The sequence below is a fragment of the Microcaecilia unicolor genome, chromosome 2, assembly GCF_901765095.1.
Source record: "Microcaecilia unicolor chromosome 2, aMicUni1.1, whole genome shotgun sequence".
In the NCBI taxonomy this organism is placed as follows: Eukaryota; Metazoa; Chordata; class Amphibia; order Gymnophiona; family Siphonopidae; genus Microcaecilia; species Microcaecilia unicolor.
In genome coordinates this window covers 83,088,593-83,113,148 of record NC_044032.1, presented here as the reverse complement: position 1 = coordinate 83,113,148, position 24,556 = coordinate 83,088,593, and the positions used below count along the sequence as shown (strand labels likewise).

The 24,556-nt window shown below is 42.5% G+C and overlaps 1 protein-coding gene across 1 annotated transcript in view; it reads left to right on the top strand.

The window, feature by feature from the left end:
- The first annotated feature begins 6,604 nt into the window (after window positions 1–6,604).
- Window positions 6,605–24,556, top strand: part of SELENOP (selenoprotein P) — a 33,563-nt gene continuing 15,611 nt past the window's right edge. Inside the window, exons 1-3 of the mRNA XM_030193093.1 lie at window positions 6,605–6,706; window positions 18,020–18,235; window positions 22,499–22,711. Coding sequence (XP_030048953.1) covers window positions 18,033–18,235; window positions 22,499–22,711 — 416 coding nt within the window. The 5' untranslated portion in view covers window positions 6,605–6,706; window positions 18,020–18,032. The remainder of the gene's footprint in view (window positions 6,707–18,019; window positions 18,236–22,498; window positions 22,712–24,556) is intronic.

Genomic DNA, 24,556 nt, shown 5'->3' with positions numbered 1-24,556 from the left:
GAGCTGCGCTAGAGGTGAGCCCTGGGATATCTTTAATATTAAGCATCACCCAATCTCCCAAGTCCCGACCAAGATCTTGTTGTGCTTAACTTCCCCTTATATCCTTAACAGCATACAGTTTAGACAGCACCCTGTGCAATCCCACAAAAGAGACACCCCCCTTTCTGAGATTAAAGAAGGCTCGAACCTTATCCCCAATGTGAAGGGCAAGGAGATTCTAATCTAGGGAACTCACATAATGCCATAACTGACAATAAGCAAATCTGTTTCCCCAGTGTTCTCTAACAAGGCTGTATTTCGAGCCCCAGTTCAAACCCTACATTGGCCCTAATTGTAAGCAGATCAGTTACCAAGGAGTGTCCCTCCCCCCCAAATGTGTGCACTAATAGTTTCTACACCTCTCTAGGAAAAGAGTACTCTGACCCAACCGGAATGGAAGTTTCTTAAGTGGGTTTTGTAATAACAAAAAAAAGTGGCAGGGAGGGAGCCAGATAAGCCTTCTCCAAGCCCAATGGAGTATAGTGGGTTCTGCCAAAGAGCCAGTGCCTAAGGTGTCGTAACAGACTTGCATTATTATAAAGGTGTAAATTATGAACATAGTCCACCCTGCATCCAGTTACCCAAGAGAAAAGAATACTTAGGTTTCCGCTGGGCCCAATAAAACATAGAAAATAGAGTTAAGACGCTTCAGATCACTCTGTGGTAGCCACAGCAGCAAGGTTTGCAGCATGTAAAGCCATTTAGGAAAGAGTATCGTGAATAATACTTATTCTGCCTGCTAAATAGTAGATCCCTCCAGCTATTCAATTGTCGCTTAGTATTAGTAAGCAGTTTGGACACATTGATACGATATAATTCAGAGGCTGAAGTAGCTAATTGGATGCCCAGATATTTAAAGGAATGGGTCACCCAATGTAAGGGAAACAGCTCTCCCCAGTTCACTTTCAGGGAATTAGAAGATGGTAAGGCCTTGGATTTTTGGAGGTTTAATCGAAAACCAGCATAGTCCCCATATGCCTTCATAAGTTCCAAAAGGGTAGCTAAAGAGTGTTGTGGATTAGTAATATGCACCAAAATGTCATCTGTGAAAGCTGCTACTTTGAAGTAGTGGGTCCCTATGCTTATGCCTTCTATTTCCAGATTAGAGTGAATGTCCCTAATTAGGGGGTCTAAAGTGAGAATAAATAGCAAGGGTGACAAGTGCACCCCCGTCGCTTCCCTCTATAGATGGGGATATTAGTCGAATGTAGACCATTAATCAGTATAGTAGCCTGTGCTTATGTGTATAGAGATTTGACCATAGATAAAAAGTGGCCAGTAATACCATGTGTTCAAAATAGCACACAGAAAATCTCAGTGAAGTCTATTGAACACTTTTTTTTTGCGTTGAAACTGATTAATAGTGAAGATTGACACGTACGTTCTAGGACCCGACGTGGTGAACTGGATTAGGAACTGGTTGACGGACAGACGCCAGAGGGTGGTGGTTAATGGAATTCGCTTGGATGAGGGAAAGGTGAGTAGTGGAGTGCCTCAGGGATTGGTGCTGGTGCCGATTCTGTTCAATATATTTGTGAGTGACATTGCCGAAGGGTTAGAAGGTAAAGTTTGCCTTTTTGTGGACAATACTAAGATTTGTAACAGAGTGGACACCCAGGAGGGAGTGGAAAACATGAAAAATGATCTGCGGAAGCTAGAAGAATGGTCTAAGGTTTGGCAATTAAAATTCAATGCAAAGTGATGCACTTAGGGAGTAGAAATCCACGGGAGACGTGTGTGTTAGGCGGTGAGAGTCTGATATATATGGACGAGGAGAGGGATCTTGGAGTGATAGTATCTGAGGATCTAAAGGAGACGAAATAGTGTGACAAGGCGGTGGCTGTAGCTAGAAGGTTGCTAGGCTGTATAGAGAGAGGTGTGACCAGCAGAAGAAAAGAGGTTTTAATGCCCCTGTATAAGTCGTTGGTGAGGCCCCACCTGGAGTATTGTGTTCAGTTTTGGAGGTCGTATCTTGCTAAGGATGTAAAAAGAATTGAAGCGATGCAAAGAAAAGCTACGAGAATGGTATGGGATTTGCGTTACAAGACATATGAGTAGAGACTTGCTGACCTGAACATGTATACACTGGAGGAAAGAAGAAACAGGGGTGATATGATACAGATGTTCAAATATTTGAAAGGTATTAATCCGTAAACGAACTTTTTCCATAGATGGGAAGGCGGTAGAACTAGAGGACATGAAATGAGATTGAAGGGGGGCAGACTCAAGAAAAATGTCAGGAAGTATTTTTTCACAGAGAGAGTGGTGGATACTTGGAATGCCCTCCCATGGGAGGTGGTGGAGATGAAAACAGTAAAGGAACTCAAACATGCGTGGGATAAACATAAAGGAATCCTGTTCAGAAGGAATGGAACCTCAGAAGCTTAGTCGATACAAATCAAGGTATGGTATACACAAAAAGTAGCACATATGAGTTTATCTTGTTGGGCAGACTGGATAGACCGTGCAGGTCTTTTTCTGCTGTCATCTACTATGTTACTCCAGGGATGTGAGAATTTTCCACAGATTTTTAGAAATGCTTTTTTATCTTTCATAAAACCCACTTGTGATTTCATGAATCACTGAGGGAAATACCCTTGTCAGTCTATTTAGCTATGATCTTCGCCATAAGTTTGACCTCATAGTTCAATAGGGAGTGATAGGACTCTGGAATGGTAGGATCTTGGCCAGACTTCAAGAGATAAATGATAAAGGGGATGGAACTCCTCTTATATGAGGAAAGGCTAAAGAGGTTAGGGCTCTTCAACTTGGAAAAGAGACAGCTGAGGGGAGATATGATTGAGGTCTACAAAATCCTGAGTGGTGTAAAACGAGTAGCAGTAAATCGATTTTTTTACCGTTTCAAAAGTACAAAGACAAGGGGACACTCAATGAAGTTACATGGAAATACTTTAAAAACAAATAGGAGGAAATATTTTTTTCACTGAATGAATAGTTAGCTCTGGAACTCTTTGCCAGAGGATATAGTAACAGTGGTTAGCGTATCTACTATTGAGACAGACATGGGGAAGCAACTGCTTGCCCTGCGATTGGTAGCATGAAATGTTGCCACTATTTGGGTTTCTATCAGGTACTTGTGACCTGGCTTGGCCACTCTGGTCAGTTTTTTGTGTTTGTTTTTTTTTAATTTAAGAATTTCAACATAACATTCAAGCATACACTTGAAAAATACATCAGAAAAAGACCGTTACAGAAGAAATAAACATCATGTATTAGTTTACAATTTTGCTGGAGTCAAGAAGGAAATAAAAATATAGACAAAAATAAAACCCCTGACAAGGCAAACGAATCCTATACGGTAGCATTTGGATTACATACTAACCAAATGGAACTACCATTGCAGTCGGACCACCCTCCCAAGCCACCAAAAATTCCCATCAATTGCTTAGGTTCAAGAAATAAATCACCACCATTACATTTTACATGACACATAACAGGAAATTTTAACAAGAAAGATGTCCCCATCGCCGAGACCCTTGGGCAAAATCCCAAAAAAGTCTTTATGGCGCCTTGGGATCACCAAAGAAAAATCAGGAACATAGATGAACATGAGAACCTAGAAATTGTTCATACATATATCTGAAGTAATTATATAACATAAAAATTTATGTTCAGTTCCAGGGCAAAAGGTTACTAACAGAGTCGGTCTAAACACTCTGTATTTCCATCTTAGCCTGGATAACCCCAGACACCTCAAAAAATATCTTTACTATTTGCTATAGGGACAGGTCCAACATCTTGATGGTGACACATATGGTGTCACAGTCATCTAATGCTGGTTTCCGTAATTCACCAAGGGCAGCACTATGCCGTGCTGAACCAACCCAGCAGCACCAGAAGTTGTTGCAGTGTCAGGCCTTAATCCTCGATAACCTCTCTCCCAGCCATCTCAAAAAGGGGGCAGGGAAATGGGGCATTCCACGCACTGGCTCCCCGCTTGTTGAGGCTAACTTCTGCCCCTTCACAGGCAGTGCAAAAGCCAACAATCTCAGTGGAACCAGTCTATCTTCTGGTCTCAAAGACACTCATTCTGCACTATGGCCCGATGCACTGAATGTTGGGCCCTCCAAAGGCACTGTAGTGGATCCTTGGGTCATGATGCCAGCAACCTCAAAGATCTGAATCAGCTCAAGAACAGAACTTTGCACCCACGGGTAGGTACGTAACTGTCATATCTTCTTCCCCAGCACAAACGGGGAGAGAATGGCTTAAAACAGACATCAACACAGGAGCTGACTCATTATACTTCTGCCTCAAACACCATCTTGACTCCTGCAGATTTGGGACACTCTTCATCTGGTTTCTCCTCAGAGGCATGTCTGAGATGGGTGGCCCTCCAGTCAGCTTAATCATCACAAATGTACTTGCTAGCAACCAACCTCTCTCCCATAAGGCAACCATGCTAAGCTAGGGATTCATCCACAGCCCACAAGTAGATGCCATAAGAAGTTAAAAACATGGATCACAATCCATAATCTAAGCAATGGTGTGCAGCCAGGTCTCGATCACAGCTCACCACCATAATAAGACTAAGCCTCAAGGGGCAGAATCCATGTATTGCAATTAATTGCAATACAACAGCCTTGAGTGTTTACTCGTTCATCCAGAACAACGTAATCAGGTCCTCTGACTCACGCCAGTTCAAACGTTATTATCTCTGGGAGTTCATATATCTGTTAGGTGGTAGAGGAAATCTCATGCCACTTTTATGGGCATAGTTGAGAATCCTCAAGATGACCACCCTTGATCTGGTGGCACACTCCACTCTGAACGGCCCGAGGTGCTCTGGTAATTGGAGATCCCTTGGAACCAGGCCACCAGGAACCTGAGCAGTTCTGCATCACTGATTCAGGGAGGCCAACCACTCACAATTTATTCCTGCTTGATCTAGGTCCTCTATCTTTTCTTCATAGGTTGCAATGGTTTTTTGCAGCTGGGCTTCTTAGTCCTCCACGGTTTTAAGTCAGTCCTCTAAGTCATTGTTTCACTGTTGAAACTGCACAAAGTCACAATTCATGGCTTCTAGATGTTCGTGCACCCATTTTAACTTGGTGTCAATTGGAAGCAGCCACTGGTCCAAAAGAGACCCCATTGCCATGGTAACCTCAACTGCCACTTCAGCCACCCAAGCTGAGCCAATACCTGAGGTGGCAGGACTAGCTGGTACTGCCATCTTGTCCTCTCCCATTTGGGACTTCTCCCAGTCTTTTCAGAGAAATTTTGTCACCATCTAGCTGGCCTTCCTCAGTAACCACTAACTCCTCCTTTTCCTAAGAGATCCCACATGGCTCTCCCACACTTCCTTAAATTCTGACACAGTCTTCGTCTCCACTAACTCCCCCAGGAAGCCTAGTAGCGCTTTAGAAATGTCAAAAATAGTCAAATAGTAAGCCATTCCACACATCCACCACCCTATCCATGAAGGAGTATTTTCTTAGATTCCTTCTAAGCATATTTTCTCTCAACCTTTTCCTATGCCCTCTCATTCCAGGGTTTTCCTTCATTTCAAAAAGGCTCATCTCCTGTACAGTGACGCCACAGAGACGTTTAAATACCTCCGTTTTTGTGCTGCAGATGCTCTAAAGTGCATTTTAGAGGAAAGCAAAGACAGTAGTGACAGTGTGAGTGACAGAGTTCTGGCACAGAATATGAAGACCATGTGTCAGAAGAGTAACACTTTAACATTTTGGACTGAGACTGGAGAACCTGATGAAAGAGCTGTAGCATAACAGCATTGTATGCTCCTGAATTAATGGTCCTGCTCACTAAAAATGTAATCTGTTTTAAATTGATTAAAGCTGTACTGTTGAGAAGTGCTGCAGTATCCTATGTATAACTGATAGCTTTGTAATGTGTATTTTATCTAGGGTCAATTACCATGGCCTTCAAACACAATATTACAACACTCTCCTCCAAGGTTCCAGAATTCATGACTTATGCCGCCGCCAGCTTGTTCAAAAAACTGCAATCTCATACAATTGACCATGTCGTCACCCCCTCCCCTTCTCTGAAATGAACACTAGCTCCCAATTCAGTCAGCAGCACCTATGAGAACACTGAGCATTACAGGATAAAAACTGGGGCATTAGATTGTAAGCCCTTTGGGGACAGGACAGTACCTAAATGTAATTTACCTTAAACTACTAAGAAAGCCATGAGCCTATTCCCAAAGCATTTCATTTCTCTCTCTCTCTTTTTAACCCAAATGAAACATACAGAAAAACATCTGCCTCAGAACAAATGAAGAGAAAAATAGCATACTCAGCATTTTTCTTTCTTCCCCCAGGGCCCCACAGAGGAACAGGGAATGCAAATCCAGCCCATCTTTCCTTGGTTCATACCACTCTTGTCAAAACAATGGGTAACAGTCAACCTTTTAGCAACTGCTAGAGAAACATGTTTGTCTCAATAACATCTGTTATTTAGTTCAGTTATTAACAGTAAAACCTTCTGTATTTTTTTTTTTGTTTTGCTGTGAATTTGTTTTTCTGTTCTAAATTCTGTGTTTTGTATGCAAAGCCTGTGCTAAAGGTGTGCCCTGAACTTTGGACTCAAATCTGGATAAACAAATGCAGTATAAATTCCAGGGAACAGCTGCTTGGGCTGTTTATGCTGGAGATCTGAAGGAGGACACTTAGCAGGAAGCGTAAGATACTACATACAAAATATATATTTTATGTACATGTGTATTTTTCAATTACTGTAGCTGTCTATTCTAGTTTTTTTTTATCTTGCTAGCAAGTCTAATTGAGAAGTTTTCTGTGAAAAAATATGGCTAAAGATAAATTGTGTGACTTTTGTTTTTAATAATTAAACACAAATAGAGAACTATGCATTTGATACATCGACTGCAGCTAAGTGCTGCCCTTTGCAAAGGGTCTGTTATTAAAACAATAAAAACATTCCAATAAGAAACTTGCAGAAGTTCTAGGGTCAACACCATTCAGACGACCAGGGCACAAAAGTTTCTAATTATGATTATAAAACAGCTAAGTATACAATTTTGTTTGTTGTTACACCAAAGTAAAATTTTGGATGCATATATTTTGATGACAAAATCCCCAGATTTGCACATGAAGAATTAGAATGGTAGGTTTATGAAGGAAAAGATTTTAAAACTTTGTTGGGTAAACCTTATTAAGTGATTGCATAGAAAGCAGCAGTACTTTGCTGTGTGTTGTTTATTAAGCTTTGTATTTCCAATGTGATTTTTTTTTAATACACAAAGTTTTTATGTGTTTGAGAACAATTGTGAAATATGGATACCACTGACAGCCATCAACAAACAGGCTAAACAGATGTTATATTTGTCTTTTTTTCTTCTGTCCCACTGCATTCTGGAACTGTTTGTTCCAATTTCTCTTGGAAAACATCAGAACAAAACTTGCAGTGGGGTTGGAATGAGTTCAGCTGATCCCATACTGGTCTGAAGCAGTTTGGCAAAAGAGACTCCGGGTTAAGTACCTAAGTAATAATAAGGATATTATGGGCTATTTGGGGTGGGGGAGGGCTCAAATAAGAGAGAAAATGTGGTTCACAATATTGTGTGAAGGCTAAAGGGATGTTGAGAACAGCGCGATTCTCTAACCACCGCATTAGCGCAGGAGTCCTTACCATCACCTAAACAGGTGGCAGTAAGGGCTCCCTCCCCCCCCCCCCCCCGGAAATGGCCACGCGCCAATCCCTGCGATTAGCACATGGCTATTTCCTTTTATTTAAAACAAAATGTCAGACTAAGGGCTCCTTTCAGTAAAAGGGGGCCACAGCACGTGTCAAAAATACACGCTGATGCTACCACCGACCCCCTTTTACCACTGCTTGGTAAAAGGGGCTTTTAGTCTGACATGAATTCTAACACAGCAAAGATATCACACTCAAACCAATATGAGTGTTAAAGTGCAATACTAAATATATCAGATCTCATTATTGACCTCATTCATTTGAAACTAAGTGCAGCCAGAAGGACATTTTATAATATGTTGCCAACTCGGGGCAGAAGTTACACCAATTTTTAAATAAAAGGCATGCGCATATTTCTCTTTTTAACATTCCATAGAAGGTACCCACAAACATTTAGACCTGCTCTCTGGCATGCTGAAATGTTCCATTTTATATTACACACTTATTAGTATTCAACAGATCGCCAAAACCAGTCGTTTCTTTATCTACAACATTAGCAAAATTCGCCCCTTCCTTTCTGAATACGCTACCAGAACCCTTATCCACACCCTCGTCACCTCTCGCTTGGACTATTGCAATTTACTTCTCACTGGCTTTCCGCTCAGCCATCTCTCTTCTCTCTAAGCTGTCCAAAATTCTGTGGCACGACTTATTTTCCGCCAGAATCGTTATACCCACACTAGCCCACTCCTCAAGTCACTTCACTGGCTCCCTGTCCGATTCCGCATACAGTTTAAACTTCTCGTACTGACCTTTAAATGCATCCACTCTACAGCCCCCCATTACCTCTCCACTCTCATCTCTCCCTACATTCCTCCCCGTGAACTCCGCTCACTAGACAAATCTCTCTTGTCGTCCCCCTTCTCCTCCACTGCTAACTCCAGGCTTCGTTCCTTTTCTCTCGCAGCACCTTATGCCTGGAATAGACTTCCTGGACCTATACGTCTAGCCCTATCTCTACCTATTTTCAAATCTATGCTGAAAACCCATCTTTTCACTGCTGCTTTTGGCTCCTAGCCACTACTCATTTGCCCTCCCCTTGTTCCTTCCCTCCTTCTCACCCAGTACTTCCCTCACCCGTAACTGTCTTGTCTGTCTGTATTACTTAGATTGTAAGCTCTATTGAGCAGGGACTGTCTCTTTGTGTCAGGTGTTCAGCGCTGCGTACGTCTGGTAATGCTATACAAATGCTAATAATAATAATAATTAGTAAAAGTGCAAACATTATACAGACCTCATCCTCAGGTGCACCGCCTACCCTTATCAACTCTGACATGGATACAGGTGTGTTTGCATAAATTTACCATCCTATACCTGGGCAATTTTATAAAACATGATTTATATATGCAAACTGTTGTTTTAAGTGCAGAAATGCCTTACAGAATTATCCTTACAGTTAATCAGTTTCAAAGATTTAGGGGCCCTTTTGCAAAGCATCAGTAAGCGCAACGCAGGCTTACTGCATTCTAACTCAGAACTACCACAGGCCCAACGTGGCTGCCAGAGGTAGTTCTGCCTCAAGCAAGCACCATTTCTAGTGCATTGGAAAATAAAAGGTTTTGTTTTTATAGTGTGGCGCTAACCAGACGATAATCAGGCATTGCTGCATGCTGCCCAGTTACCGCCAGGTTACTACGGGAGAGCAGGGACTGTCTTTCTTCTATGTTTGTGCAGCGCTGCGTACGCCTTGTAGCGCTATAGAAATGCTAAATAGTAGTAGTAGTAGTAGCCCTTACTGCCACCTCAATGGGTGGCAGTAAGAATAATCTTACCATATGCCCATTTTTTAGGTGCTTTTTACCTGCTGCGGTAAAAAGGGCCCTGGTGCGTGGGAAAAACAGCCCTTGCTGCTACCACAGGGCCCTTTTCCCCACAGCTTTACAACTAGAATTTTGCAAGAAGAATGTATACAAACCCTTTGGGATGAACATAGTAACATAGTAAATGATGGCAATTAAAGACCCACATGATCTATCCACTCTTCCCACCTATTGTGTTATTCATTCATTATTGAACCAACAATCTAATAGTATTACAACATTTTATTTGCTAAGTTCCATTTTAGAGTGTCTTGCCCTCCCCCACTGAGATATACAGGATACAGCAAGGCAAATGAAAGGCTTATTTCCAAAACCTTCTGTGCACTGCAACTAATATGAACTTAACAGGTTTTGGAAATAAACCCTTCAAATTATTCATTCTATAATTCTCCAAGAATAATATGAAAAGTGACATGAAATACTCATTTGTTTTTAAAAACATAAGAATAGCCATACTGGGTCAGACCTTCTGCTCAGTGTGCTGCGGCGGCTAAGAAAGCAATTAGAATGTTAGGTATTATTAGGAAAGGAATGGAAAACAAAAATGAGGACATTATAATGCCTTTGTATTGCTCCATGGTGTGACCGCACCTTGAATATTGTGTTCAATTCTGGTCGCCACATCTCTAAAAAGATAGTGGAATTAGAAAAGGTGCAGAGAAGGTCGACGAAAATGATAATGAGGACGGGATGACTTCCCTATGAGGAAAGACTAAAGCGGCTAGGGCTCTTCAGCTTGGAGAAAAGGCGGCTGAGGGGAGATATGATAGAGTTCTATAAAATAATGAGTGGAGTTGAACGGGTAGACATGAAGCGTCTGTTTACGCTTTCCAAAAATACTAGGACTAGGGGGCATGCAATGAAGCTTACTGCTGCTTAGTAAAAGGGCCCCTTAGTTTTTTGGCTATTTATCCTGTATTTGAAGAGGGTTTATCTGTGTTCTGCATGTGTGACCAAGGCTAAGTATTGAGTGGAGATCTGTATTAATCTGGGTGGTGATTCAGTTTTAGTGCTCACTGCAATATTTATGGTGGTGCTTTTTCCTAGGTAGGTCTTTGTATGAGTTTTGGAAGCTGGTGCCACTATAGAGTGGTAGATTCATTCTGTAGGTCTTGAGTGACTTTTGTAGAGTTCTGTACTACTTCACAAGATGTCTGGAGAGGTTTGATGTTGCTGTTACTAAGATGACACCAGAATCAGGTATTTATTTCCTATGTTGAGTTCTAGGGGGAAATTTTCTAGTTATGCTCTGCACCCACTGTTGCGTGAGGAAGGCTTCTGTGGATGCCAAATATGTGATTACATTTAACAACTTGATGGTACAGTGTCAGGGATCCTTATTTTCCAGGTACATAATTTAACTGCAACAACTTTTGCTGCATTATATCCATCATTAGCAAAGTTGTGTTTTGTTTTGTTTTTTTGTAGTATATATCCTTTTTCTGATAGCCACACTGGTAATATGGAGTGTGGCTGTCAGGGTGGAGCCATTAATAGTTGGCTCTGTGTGTGTACTGGTACCTTTTTCCCAAGGAAAACAGAACTGAGCAGTGCTGACAGTGTACACAAGCTAGCTTAAATTTATTAACAGTGCTGTTAACACACAAACTGGTTTGCAATAGTTATAACATGAAATCTATACTACTGAGATAATGAGATGCAAAATTACGCAAATAGCTGATTACCTATGTGCACAGTATAAAAGCAAACTACTTCACAGACTTATTAACACAAAAAAAATTAGCTACATGACACCATGAACATGTAAAGGTCTTGCTTACCATATGCCTCATGCATCTCTACTGTCAGTTGTTAGTATGTGCAGTAAACAGGCATTTCTGCATATTTAGTACATTAGATTGTGTCAATGCTACTGATACGATTTTAGCTGTTATGCTATGCAAACAAAAGTACCATGGGCCTGAAGGGTAATATGCTACAGGGCCTTTAAAAATGTGTTCCACATTTAAAACTGCATGACAACTTACAGGCTGGGATTTGTCATGCCCTCAGTGGGTTCTGTGATCCCTTTTTCAGACGAGTGTCCGTCAATGTGCAGTAAACCTGTTACTGTCATGTCTCCTTTGCTGTTGTGGACTGGTTCCTCAGATATCCTCTGTCCAGTGGTATACCTAGCATATTTGACACCCAGGTTAGATCATTTGTATTGTTTGCTTCATGTTCAGTGTTAGTTTTCATTGCCCCTGATGCAACCTATACTTCTGGCGAAACATGGCCATGTCAGGCATTGATTTATGAATCCTGGGAGCTAGAGGACACTCAAGGAAGTTACGTGGAAACAGTGGTGTTCCTAGGGGGGGGGGGCGGTGGGTGCGGTCTGCCCCGGGTGCACGGCTCTGGGGGAGTGCCGCGCGCGCCTGTCCATCGTTCGTTCCGCCCCAAATGGACTTTTTTTTTTTAAGTGAAGCTTTATTTAAAAAAAATCAAACAGGCGCCGATGCTGCAAGCTCTTTTTTGGACATCATTCAAACCCGGAATAATAAAAACGTCCTTTTTGACCATGCTTCACTCAGCTGAGAGAGCTGGAAGTAAACGCGCTGTGATTGGCTCAGAGACTTTCAGGTCTCTCAGCTGAGTGAAGCACGGCCAAAAAGGTCATTTTTATTATTCTGGGGTTGAATGATGTCCAAAAAAGAGCTTGCAGCATCAGAGCCTGTTTGATTTTTTTTTAATAAAGCTTCGCTTAAAAAAAACCAATGTCCAATATGGGTGGCCTCCCCCCCCCCACCGCAGAGACCTGGAAGTAAGGGAGGAACATCCAAGTAAGTAGAGTTGTGGCTGAGTGGTTAGAGCACCGGTCATGTAATCCAGAGGTGGCAGGGTCAAATCCCACTAATAGTTTTGTTAAAAACTATTTTTTTAAATATATTTTTTAATTTTTTTATATAGTGAAGAACGTCCATAAAGGACGCTCCTGACGAGCACTTGGGTAGTTTTTCGGGTGTAGAACGGCCATAATGGCCGTCCATGATGAACACTTGGCCATTTTTGCCCCCCGATTTTTTTTTTTTTAACATTTTAATAATTTTTCCAATCCCGCGCAGCCCCAACGAGAGATACAGACCTCTCGTTAGATTTTCCAGCGTTTTCCAGCGTTAAGGCAATCGGAAAAGGTTAGTGCATCTCATTACAATAGGGTTTCTACACGATTTGCTCATCTGCATTCCATTTTCGTTAGCTGCTACCGTGGTCGGAAAAAAGTGTTTAGTGCATGCCAGGGTTTACTACTTGCTCGTTAATGGCTCGTTAAGTTTAGTGCATCTGGCCCTTCGTCCTTTAATATTATTTTTAACATATGACACTCCCTCCTCCCTTTCTTCCTACCCTGTCTTTCCTGACCAGATTATAGCCTGGTATAACTATATCCTAGTCATAGTTCTCTGTGAATCATGCTTTTGTGACTGCCATGAAACCCAAATCAGCTTCTTCCATCACAGCCTCTAGATCCAAAACCTTATTTCCCATACTATGGCCTTAAGTATATACTGCTTTCCAGAAGTTGCTCCTTTTTAGCTAGTCTGCTGCTGAAGACATGGACACCATCTCTGTTCAGCAGGCCTTGGAAAATCGTCCTATGGTCCAGGAAGCCAGGACCGAAACAGAAGAACCACAAGTGGTGTTGAAGAAGATCTTGTGCTGTGAGGGAATAAATAAAAGTTGTCACTGTGAAGAATAGAGAGGTCTACTTGGACCATAAAAGATCACACAGCTATACAGAAACTACCAGAATGATAAAACAATATACAGTAATTAAAATCTTTAATAGAATAAGGTAGTGTTTGACTAAGAAAAGGGTGAGACACATGATCATATTTATATTTATTATACAGCAGTTTAATAATTTGTATATTTTTAATATTACTTTAAAACCATACTTCCAACATTTTTTCAGTCGGGACAAACCTAACAGATTAATATGTGACACACTTCAGACATGACCCTCATGGACCTTTAGTCTGATACAGTATGGCAGTTCTTATGAATTAAATGTAAACAAACCCTTCATCCACATCCCCCCCCCCCCCAACAAAAGATGTTGATCATAACTAGCATATTTTCTCCATAGAAGTAATCATACAAAAAAAATTATATATTTTCTAATTTTCATGCCATATGAGTAACAGCAATATAAATCTTTACAGTAGTGAATGTACACGTTTTCTATAGCTTTCGGGCTTGCAGGTTGTATATAAATACTACTACTACTATTAGCAGGCACACTATGAAATACAAAGGCAGTTAGCGGAGTTTAAAAAAGGTTTGGATGGCTTCCTAAAGGAAAAGTCCATAGACCATTATTAAATGGGGAAAATCCACTATTTCTGGGGTAAGCAGTATAAAATGTTTTGTATTTTTTTGGGATCTTGCCAGGTATTTGTGACCTGGATTGGCCACTGTTGGAAACAGGATGCTGGGCTTGATAGACCTTTGGTCTTTCCCAGTATGGCAATACTTATGTACCCTGTAAAAATCCTAACACAACATACAGGTAGCAAACCTACCATATAATAGTAGCATTAATTCCCATGATTCAAACATGAACCCCACTTATAAATAGGCAGCATTTCAATATTACACAGGGCCCTAGAACACCAATACACCAACTACTAGTAAAACAGAACAAGTGGGACTACTACAGAGTTCTACACAGAAACTATATGCAAACAGAATACCACACCTCCTTGAAATGCAAAAAACCAGGCAGACCCTTACCAAATGCAGAACAATGGATCACAAATTTGAAATACAAATATGAAGACAAAAGAACTAGGAAGCCCAAGAAGTCAAACTAGACGTACCACAACACAAAAGAAATTAAAAACAGAAATGCATTTCCAATAAAATGCAAAGACATCCGGAATGCACATTCCCCAAAGCTAACATATTACATATAACATAACACTTAATAAATTCAAAATAAAACACTTGTTTCTCCCATCCCCGCCTTCCATGAGTCTAGCACATCTTCTTTGTCCTTCCTGAGTGCCTCTCTGTGAGTCCTTCATGGATGCTGGCAGCAACAGTGGCAATAGGCTGTCTGGGCTGATCCAGATCCTTCTCTCTGCTGCATCCCGCCTGCAAGTAAACAGGAAGTTACATCAGAGGGGCAGGATGCTGCAGAAGGAAGGATCCAGGTCAGCCCACACAGCCTGTTATCACTGCCACTGCTGGCAGCTGTGAAGAACTCACTGTTTTTGTGGACCACAGAGGACGAGGGAGACGTGCTAGGTTTGGGGGGGGGGGGGAAGAGGAGGTACGGGAGAGGTGCTGGATCTGCGGCAGGAAAGGAGAGGAAACAAAAATAAAAACATAAACAGAACAAAAAGCCAATCTTTGTGCCAGCCCAGGCAACACATCTCCCAGGTGCTTGCACACACACCGGTTGGAACTGCTGCTTTAAAAGAACTAGCGGCCTCTGGCAGACATGGGAAAAATGATGATCCTATATAATAAAACTCACCCTCAACGTTCTGAAGACACTGACGACAGTGAAGCCAAGCCACTGACATCACTTCCTTCAAGACGGGTTCGAAGGGTTCGTGGTGGTGAAGCCACCGAAATCGCCAAGTCTCGGGGCCCCACCCTCGTGTCAAACGTGATGACGTTGAGGGCGGAGCAATGGCGTCACACACCGAGGGCAGAGCAATGGTGTACGGTGCGTTCAGGAGGTGCGGAGCAATGGCGTCAGAACGACAAAGGGATTGGCAGGTAGGGAGAAGGGGGGGTGTTGAGGAGGAAAACCTTGCTAGCGCCCGTTTCATTTGCTCCAGAAACGGGCCTCTTTTACTAGTTGTTTAATAATGTCAAGATGACGCCACTAACATGGCCTATATGGAATGCCTATATTGAGTGGGAAAGTGCGGGGTACAAATGTAATAAATAAATATATGGGAAGCTAGCAAGAAAGAAGTCATCACTGAAGAAACGCCATATGATACACTGTATAGCTTTTTGCAAACAAACAGAGAACACTGCACACATGTGGGAGAAAGATCTGTGGTTTGAGTCAAAACTGGAACATATTGGATTAAATGCTAAACAATGTGTGGCATAAAACAAAAACACAGCACACATTATATGCCATGGTCAAGCCGGCAGACCTACTGGAAACACAACTAGCCGGCAGACCTACAGGAAACACAATACAAAATAATGCACAGAGCTTATATTACCAAAGCCAAAGGGGCAGCTATGGGTTTATGGGGGGACGGACTGTGTGCCAGATGTCAACAGGGACGAGGAACATTCCTACATTCGTTTCTGGAATGCCCAAACCTCACTATCTGGAATGAGGCATTTCAACTAATACACCAGGTCACTCACAAACTGATAGAGTGGGACTATGCAACATTGCTGTTGGGGGATCAAACACTTCTGATGGCGCAGGGACTATTACATCCACATAGGAGATTTGTATACATGACATTGCTGCTAGTCAAAAAGACCATCCTACAATTCTGGACTTCCTCTGAGAATATACCACTCGAAGCCTGGAGGGCCAGGATGCAAGAAGTAGGCAAGCATGAGAGCCGGATCTATGTCAACTCCTTAAAATCCACGAACAAGCAATATGCGCTGGTGTGGACAGATTGTCTACAGAAGTTAGGTTAAAATACCTAAGGAAAGGGGAGGGGATGGGTTGGGAGGAGGGGGGGAAGGGAGCGTTTATGTAATGAATGGTGCGAGAAGGAGTGGGGGCGAAAGGGTTGGCTGAGATGAATGGATGTGGGGTAATCGAAAAAGCCAATACGCACATGGGATTGTAATGTTTAAGTTGTTCGACTTTTTGTTTAGCATCGGATGTTGTTTGAGTTACACATTGCACTGTATTGTATTGTTTTTTTATATCATTTGCAACATTGTGAATGTGATTCTGTATCGTATTGGTGACAATCAAAATCAATTTAAAAAACAAAAACACAGCACATCACCCAAGCATCCCTACAATAAAGTGTAGTGGTGACCGCATTATGTTGTAAGGATGCTTACCAACAGCAGGGACAGAGGGGCTTGTAAGGACTGAGGCAAAGATGGATGGTGCAAAGCAGGGGCATATCTAGACAATAGATTTTGGGTGGGCCTGGGCAAGAAGTGGGTGGGCACCAAGTGTTCTCCCTCCCCCCCCCCCCCCACGATAAAAATATCTCAGCTGGCAGGAAAACACTTCTTTCTACCTTGACAGTCTGCAGCAGGCTTACACTGAAAACTGATCATGTGCAGGTGCCAGTATCATGGAGAGTAGCGTTTTCGTTACCATCGGGGGGAAGTCTTCAGCTGGCAGAGCTTGGGATCCCCACCAGCTACTGTTAAACATGTGCTACTGATGGGTGGGCGGGCCCCGGCCCACCCAGGCCCACCTGTGGCTACGCCACTGGTGCAAAGTATAGGCAGGTCATGGAAGAAAACTGTTCCAGTCTAGGACTGGGGAGAAGATTCACCTTTTTGCAGGACAATGATCCTAAGCACAAAGCAAAAGCAACTTTGGAGTGGCTCAGCAAAAAGAAGGTGAACTTCCTTGAGTGGTCCAGTCAAATAATTAATTGGAATCAAATAGAAAATGTGGCAAAAATTGAGGACCGCAGTCTACATTCAATTCCCAGCCCAACTGAAAGAGCTTCAGCTATTCTGCCAAGAAAAATGAGCAATTTATTCTAAAATAACTCATGGTTTTTACTGCTGCAAAAGGGGCATCAAGGTGTGAATAGGTATTGGTGAGTGGAGAGACGGGTGTAAATGGAGTCTAGTGGCTCCTGCCTTTGTACCCTGTGAAGAATAAACATTTTTTTCTGGGCAAGATACATGGGGAAGGAGGATGAATCTTTCTGTTTTTCACATACAGTATCTGTCATATAATGAATTAGGCCAATTTTCAAAAGCACTTATCTGGATAACAGCACTTGCTATCTGGCTAAGTGCTGCTGACCGGGATATTCAGCAGCTCCATCTGTATAGTACCTCTGAAAATCCTCAAGGCAACCTCTGCCAGGAACTTATGTGGAGAGCGGTAATATCCAGTTTGCTATTCAGATAACTTAGGACAGATAAAAATTTGTCCTAGTTTATCCAGATAGTGGCTTGAATATTGCCACTATCCAGACATTGAGCTCTGGCCACAATCTGGATAGCAGTGTTGAATTTATGGATATTTTTTGATAGCCACAGCTGGCATTCAAAACAAGAAACACGGACCATAACAGCTAAATATTTATCTTCTGTTACTGAACCTTCTACGACTAACATGGTTTGGGGCAAATCTAGCTCACAGTAGATACCCATGGTTGCATAACTAGAATATTGTATTGCTTGCAATATAATTAGTCCTAATACTATGGAATGAAATTGTCAATAAACATACCACCTATCTTGCTTTTTGAATTGCTGTGAAAGTTGGCTTATCTATCTGCAATATAAATTTTTAATTTCTTTTTCTTGTGCAGTTAAGTGTCAACCATGTGGAGAGGGCTGGGTCTTGCCCTGGCTCTCTGTCTCCTCCCAGGAGGAGGAACAGAGAGCCAGGGTGAAAGTTTCAGATGTAAAGAACCTCCAGACTGGTACGTTGGGGATCAAAATCCAATGCTGAACTCTATAGGTTCAGTGACGGTGGTGGCACTCCTCCAAGCTAGCTGACATACGTGTATTCTGCAGGCATCCAGGTATACTTCATTTTTAATACAACTCTGCAAATATATATAGCAGTGTGCAAACTATATAAAGATAAACAAACATGTGGGTGCAATAAGAGAGTAACTTCCAAAAGTAACTTACTACTACTACTACAACTTACCAGTGTAAATGGTTATGTACATGGGTAAAACAAATATTTTAATATGGCCCACTTTCCCCTGGGTTCTATATAGTGTGCCTAGAAATACGTGCTGAAATCCATTCTATAACAGTGCACTAATCAGCATTGATAACAGCACTTAACAAGCAATAAGCACTAATTGGTAATAATTACAATTTATACGCACAACTCCCTAAGTGTTTTCTGTAATGAACTGTGCCTAAATTCTAACGTATGCAGTTCAAAAGGAGTGTGGCTATGGGCGGGGAAATGGTCAGTTTGTGGGCGTTCCAAAAATTTACATACATAGGTTATAAAATATGGCCCATATAGAATACGGATTTACGCCATGTTTTCATTGGTATAAATGGAGGCATGTAGTTTTAGGCGCTGGGATATCAACTAAGCATATTCTATATGCTGTGCCTAAATCTAGGCACCACTTACAGAATATACCTAGACAGAAATGTTTACTGCATAGATTTTTTAGGCACCTTATACTGGCCCTTTATGCAGATAACAGTATGTATATTGATTCACAGTGTATGTATAATTTAGCAAAGGCACTCCCAGAGTATCTGGAGGGGGAGGGGTGTTACAGAGAAGCAATGTATGTAGCTGGTCATTTAGGGAAAGAGTAACCCAATAGTTAAAGCAGCAGGCTGACAACCAGGGAAGTCAGGTTCAAATCATAATGCTACTCCTTGCAATCTTGGCAATCCTCCATTGCCTCAGGTACAAACCTAGACTGGAAGCCTTCCAGGGACAGGAAACACACCTACGCTACTAGAATGTAATTTGCCTTCCTTCTGAGAAAGGTGTGAGCTAAATTTTTACTAAAAGCTCATGCTAATGTCATTCATGTGTGTTATTTGGCACAAGACCTTATAATATAAAATGGGCCCTGTGGCAAATAATGTGTGTTAATGGTGTTAGCCGCTCCCCCCCTCCACCGAGACCCCCCTCCCTATTAACGACCCGAGCAGCGCCTCTCACCTCTTTCAGAAGCGCTGCACGGGCAGGAAGATCTATTGTGTTGGTTGTAGAGTCTCCATGACGTCTCTTCTTCCCTGGCCTAGGCCCCGCCTCCTTCTGACGTCATGGAGACTCTACAACCAACACAATAGATCTTCCTGCCCGTGCAGCGCTTCTGAAAGAGGTGAGAGGCGCTGCTCGGGTCGTTAATAGGGAGGGGGGTCTCGGTGGAGGGGGGGAGCGGCGTAGTCGACCTCAGGGGGGGCAGCGGGGGCGGGGCATGGGGCAAAAGAATGACGGGAGGCGGAGTTAGCTCTGCAGAACACAGGAACAGGAAGGGAGGGGGACCGGGGCAGCCAGCTAGCATTTTGCTTTTTTTGGGGGGGGGGGGGGGGAGCGGCGGAAAGTGGGGAGCAGCGGGGGGGGGGGGCAAGGCCGTCCATACAGGATGCTCCTGATGAGCGCCCTTGCCCCCTCCCGATCCTTTGTTTTTGGATTTTGCTGACCGGGTAGCCACGTGTATGTGTTGTGGCTTTTTTTTTGTTTGTTTTTACGTTTGCAGCATGCGCAGAGCAGCCAGCAAAACGCTTGGCTGCTCTGCGCATGATTTAGGGGCCGATTACCGATGTGTATTGTGATTCTTTGATACATTGTACGTTTGAATACCGATCTGAGCATGTGTGACTTTTTTTTTTGGTGCATTCTTCGTTTTTTAAAAATCCTTAGGGACTTTAACGATTTTGATTTTTTTACGTTTGGTTGCTGCATCTGCCTCTAAGTCAACAAGAATTTTTAAATGCATACAAAAGTTTACCTGGAAAAAATATCCACAGAAAGACTAGTTTATTTATTTAAAACATTGATTGTTTTACAGTTTAACTTACTATATTGCTCTTCATGACAGCAAATCAGGGCAGTTTATAACCTGCTCCATCCGCATACCCAGGAGCACTCAGAATCTGACTCAGCAAGAGACTTTTGAGTTTGCCTGCTCTGAATAACTGACAGCTTGGTCAGGCCTAGGCCTAGGCCTGGGCCATCAAGGCACCAGGTACCTCTGATACATCAGAGAAGATTTTCTCCCCTGAAGGACTGGAAATCAATACCAGTGCAGTGTGCACTGACCCTGATGCCCTTTGAGGCCTCAGTGACAATGCATGGGTCTTGAGGATATGCTGCATCACCTCAAGCCTTGGCGCTGATGCTCTCAAAGCCATAGCTTCCTATTGCGCAAAGAAATGCTCCATGCTTCCTTAAATCTGCCAAGAAATGCTTCTTGAGGATCAACACTGACAAAGTCTGTGACTCAATCAGCATGGTCACATTCTTCAGAGACACTAGGGAGGCTGTCATGTCCACTCCAATATCAAAGAGGGTGAACTGCCCTCACATCAGGGATGCTTCAAGAGCACTGGTGGCCTCAGTGCCTTGATATACTCAGCACTGTGCCTTGAGGGGGATCACTGTCAGTTCATCTTGGTCTCTGTGTGATGTTTCACATCTGCATTCCTTGGTGCTGACAAGGAAAAGGATAAATTGAGATTGGAGGATGTCCAATCCTGAGGGCCTCTACTGCTACTAGATGTTGAGAGTGTGTGAGATACTGTTGATTAGTCCCCAGTATCTGATGCAGTTCCCAGAGCCATGTGCACCAGTGCTCCTGATATCAATGGACCAGACTTATCTGCGCCAAAATCCTTTAACACTGTTTCTCATGCCCTATGCCTGACCTTGACATCTGTGAACAGAATCTATAAGAAGAAGAGCCAGGTCCCAGGTACTCAAAGCACCAATTATAAGTATCCATTATGGATACAGTCCTGTTACAGCTGGATCAGACGAAAATACAGAAAAACAAACCCTCACAGGTCTACTAAAGCACCAACAACACAGCAAAGGTGACTGAACCACAAACACATGATGCTTTACATGATTCAAAAGATCTTTATTCTTAACATCCAAGACTCAACATAGGCCGTGTTTCAGCCACTAGATCTGCATCAGGACTACGAATAGGATGTGTATATATAAGAGACTGATATCTCACTTCCAAGTCGTCAGCCAAAATATAGTATTCTAGCGACAATGAACTGGTCATAACATTAGCAGTTCACATAAACAGCATAGTTATTTACCTCAACATGTGTGAGCAAGAAAATGACTTGCTACTCATATTGAGGTAAGTAACTATGCTGTTGACGTTGTGACCAGTTCATTGTTGCTAGAAGAGTATTTTTTTGGCTGATGACTTGGAAGTGAGCTATCTGCCTAATATACACATCCTGTTCAGACTCCTGATGCAGGTCTAGTGGCCGAAACACCGCCCGTGTTGAGTTTTGGATGTTAAGAATAAAGATCTTTTGAATCATATAAAGCTTCACCTTCACTGTGTTGTTGGTCCTGGTATACTTAAAGCCACAGGGAGACTTTTTTTTCTAGGACACATCTTAAAAAATAGCCACAAGATTTCAATTGTGTAAAAATACCTGGCTGGTTGCCGGAGGCCTAAGAGGGCCATGAAAAATAAAGACTTATAAAGTACCAAAAAAAAAAGGTATTTTACCAGGAATCCCAGCCCCACACGGCAGTGACAGGACTTACAAATATTGAAGAGGAAAATTCTTGCTCAACAGAATCGCTCAGAAAAATTTTGAGACATGAACCGAGTACAGTTGTAAAAAAGCACATCCAATTTGCTCCATGGAAAAATCGAGACTGGCTAGGTCCCATGCAACAGCTGCAGGTGGGAGGGTGCACACAAGCATGGGACCTAGCCAGTCTCGATTTTTCTATGCACTAAGAAGTTGTAGTATACAAGTTGGAGAACGTTCCTGCATGTGCTCCACAGATGACACCACCCTGATGTAAGAATATATCATCCTGCTTGTCCCTGGGGAAACATTTATCTTGCTTCCCATTTTATTTTAACGTTCTTTTCCTTCCAACGTTAATGAAATTCAGTGAAAATGAAAAATGTTAATGCTTTTTAAAAATCTTCCAAGTAACACTTACAAAAATTATTGTGCTAGTGCTGTTTAAAAAGCTTGAGGGATAATTTAATTATCTCTATGTAAATCTAGAGTTAATAGATTGAAGTATAAAATCAGTGTTAGTTTTAACTGGGTTATAGTAATTGTATATTAAATTTGTATGTTAGGTTGGAAGATCTGCGGTTAGAACTGGAGAATGATGGACTGGTTAACATCTCATATATGATTGTTAATCACAAAGGCAAGCCTTCTCAACTGAAATATCACCACTTGAAAGAGCGAGTGTCAGAGTATATTCAGGTGTACCAACAAGATGAAGATAAACCTGATATCTGGAGACTGTTACATGGGCTCAAGGATGACTTTTTAATATATGACAGGTATATAATTCAGGAAATATTTGAAATGGTGGACATTTTAGAAAGGCTTATATGTAGAAAGCATGCTATGTAAAATTTGCTGCTGTACACACATATAAAATAGTATATTTGAGCTTTATCCTACATGCATTTTTAGACAAAACAAGAGCAGGGCCAGTGCTAGGATTTCTGGCTCCCCCCTGCAACTTATTAGTCAGCGCCCCCTACCCATCCAGCATCTCCTCTCTCTCTTTTCTCCTGCCAACCAACACCCTCCCCCTACCCCCCACCTAGCACCTTCCCTCTTCTCTACCCAGGGTAGCAGAATGCATTTTTGTTCTGCCCCCAGTTTCACCTTCAGTTCCCAAGTTCCCACACCAGTTTACATTTATTCAATTTTGTGTAAATCACATACACCTTAATTCTATAACAGAGTGCTACAGTTAGTATTCTATAACAAGTGCACAAATGGTGCCTAACATTTACACGCTGTAAGGTCTCCAACACTGGGAGACTCTTGGAAAAGTGTCCTGCACCGGGAGTCTCGAGTCCCTCGGCCCTTTAGCTGAACTGTATGCTGTAATCCACTGCTAAAGAGCACAAGGCAATCCACAAGGTCAGATCTTTATACTTTATTGTAATCCCCTTGTTTCAACTGCTCCTCCAAAGGTAGTTTCCACCACAGCATTTCTCAAGAAGCATAGCAGTTCAACAGCATAGATTCAAAACAAAACAAAAAAACCCCAAAAGGTTCCAAAATCTCAGCAGTTCATATAAAGCAATTATGCAAAGCAATTCTTCAAACAAAGTAGCTCAAAAAAGGCTCAAACTCCCAGCAGTTCATGTATAGCAGGTATGCAAAGTAATTCTCCAAACACGGTAGCTCCAGAAAGGGTTCAAACCCTCCCCAGCAGTTCATGTCAGCAGTTAGGCAAAACAATTCCCCAAACACAGCAGTTCAGAAAGGGTTCAAACTCCCAGCAGTTCATGTATAGCAGCTATGCCCAAAACCACCACTCCTCCTCTCTCCCTTTCAAAAGAAATCAACCTAGGGAGAGTGGCAAGGGTCCCTCCCCAACCAGGCCAGCATTATACCTTGACCACCACCCGCATGACCCTTCCGTGGTAAACCTGTTCTCTCAGCTCCCCTCGTGGGATAGCCACCATTTCCCTTCTTCTACCAGGCTCGCCTCCCGAGCAACCCTCTCCTGTTTCACCTCCTCTCCTTCCAGGTTAGTCAGAGAAGCAATCTCCATCGGCTCCTCTTGCTCTAGTTCCTCCCCCTTTTCTTCCCCTTGCCAGTCCATAGGTTCCTCCCCACACCTATTGCTCAGCTGCTCTACATTTGCTTGATTGGGCAGGTTCAGAACTCCTTCCCTCATCCTGGCTCTCTGGGACAGATTTTTCCAACTCCCTTCTCTTGCCCTTCTCCTGACCTCCTATGGAGGCTGTTGGGGATTGAAGTCCCTGTTTCTACCATGGGACCTACTCAGGGGCTGCTGGGAATTGTAGTCTTTTCCTTTTCTCCAATCCCCCAGGGGAAAAGAATCCTTCATTTCTCTACCCAGTCTCCCTCCCTCTTGAGCCTCCTCGTTCCTCCATGTGCCTTCATTCTCCCTCTCACCCTCATATTCCTCACAACGCATATAATGCACACGTATGTACGTAAGTGCTAAAGCACTATTCTATAATTTACACACACCTAAATGTAACTGCATCAGTGCCGACTTAGGCTAGTATTCTCTAGCAGCATCTTGGTGCACAGATGATTTATAGAATTGAGGCTTAGCGTGCAGCATTAGTACACCCAAATTGTGGTGCCCAACTATAGAATTGCCCCCATAGAGTGTAATTATTCATTTACAT